The sequence below is a fragment of the Rhinopithecus bieti genome, unplaced genomic scaffold (assembly GCF_001698545.2).
Source record: "Rhinopithecus bieti isolate Rb0 unplaced genomic scaffold, ASM169854v2 scaffold_1466, whole genome shotgun sequence".
In the NCBI taxonomy this organism is placed as follows: Eukaryota; Metazoa; Chordata; class Mammalia; order Primates; family Cercopithecidae; genus Rhinopithecus; species Rhinopithecus bieti.
The window spans coordinates 146,910-148,435 of NW_016803386.1; the positions used below are offsets into that span (position 1 = coordinate 146,910).

The window sequence follows — 1,526 nt, forward strand, 5'->3', positions numbered from 1 at the left end:
GCTTCTTTTGTTGTAATACTTCTTCTACTTCTTAAAATTTTCTGCTTTCATCCTTTGACTTCTCTCTTCTTTCAGCTAAAAATAGGTCCTCAAGAATCAAAGTTTAAAGCTATCAGAATTCTCAAAGTAACAGTCCAGTAGAACCTTGATAATAAACACCATTCCTTCACAAGAAGATGGCTATCATTATCTTATGTGTTTTTATGTATTATGTCTTGTGGAATTTAAAATTAAAAGGAAAATGTTTTGATCCTATTGGGATCAAGCAAGTTTTCCTGCCTATCAATAATGAAAATGTGTTTTTTAAAAAACAATATCACTTCTCCTTTTAAGAAATTGTTGAGATATTTTGGAAGTGTTTTCCTTTTTTATCCCCCTTAGACTGGGCAGACCTTTGGATTTCCTTTTCTTTCTGTACCTTCTCATGTGCACAGGATCACTGCACATCCTGCCCTTTGCTGAAAGGTGATGGTTCACATGAGGTCTTCAGTTCTCCCACTTTCAGCCACTGTATACAGTGTTAGACCATGCTGTAGAGGAAGGGATCCAGCTTTTGGTTTATAATATTTTAATACTTGTCATATTTACAAGAAGCAGAGTATTTGGTTTCTTTGAGCAAAGGGGAAGTTGAGGGGATGAATTGCTGGCACCCTCCCCACCCACAAATCTTGTTTTTGGATTGTTGGTGCGCCATACTTCAGTCTCCCACCCCACTTCCCACACCCATCACTTCTCTTCTGATGAAGTGCTTTTAAGAAAATCATTTTGTATATAATTGATTTTAATGTTGAACTCTGGAAGTTGACCATTTCCTTGAATTTTGGGAGAAAACTCCAGTAGATGTCAGAGACTTGCACTGTCCAGTATAACCGCCACTAGCCAGCATGTGGCTACTTAAATTTAATTAAAATTAAATAAAACTTTAAATTCAGTTCCTCAGTCACAATAGCTCTATTACAAGTGCTTAGTAGTCATAGCACACTTATACAACATTTCCATCATCACAAAAGTTCTATTGGACAGCGCTGTCATAAAAATTTTTTATCTGGCCTTTAATGCAATGTTTGAAAGATACCACCAAAGTTGTAACTAATGCATAAATATAAACTAGATGTTTTTATGATATCCAAAATGCCCGTAAGCACTCAATAGCCTTAAAGCCCAACTTCAAAGGCTTATCTAATGCTACACTGTTTCTAAACAGAAACTCTAGGCATATCTTCCTAAATTCAGACCTAACTGGGACTTGCTCGAAGTTTCCTCCTGAGAAAAAAAATCCAAACAAATATAATCTGATACTTAACACCACAGCTTAATCCCCAATAATCTGGGCAGTTAAAATTGTCTTTTATTTTGATCTTTAAAGTTCTTACTAATTTTAGATTTAATTACCCCTTCCCCCACCGGTGTGTTAACATCATCTTACCTGTATTGCGAATAGCTAATGACCATTTTTCTCTGTTGCAGGTGAATGCACAATATTTGCAGCTGTTCGTGATTTAATGGCTAATCTTACACTGCCCCCT

The 1,526-nt window shown here is 36.0% G+C and overlaps 1 protein-coding gene across 1 annotated transcript in view; it reads left to right on the plus strand.

Moving 5' to 3' along the window:
* The window catches only part of MED14 (mediator complex subunit 14), a 90,787-nt gene that overhangs the window by 86,350 nt on the left and 2,911 nt on the right, over positions 1 to 1,526 (plus strand). The window contains 1 exon segment of the mRNA XM_017882144.1: positions 1,468 to 1,521. Within this exon segment, the coding sequence (XP_017737633.1) occupies positions 1,468 to 1,521 (54 nt within the window).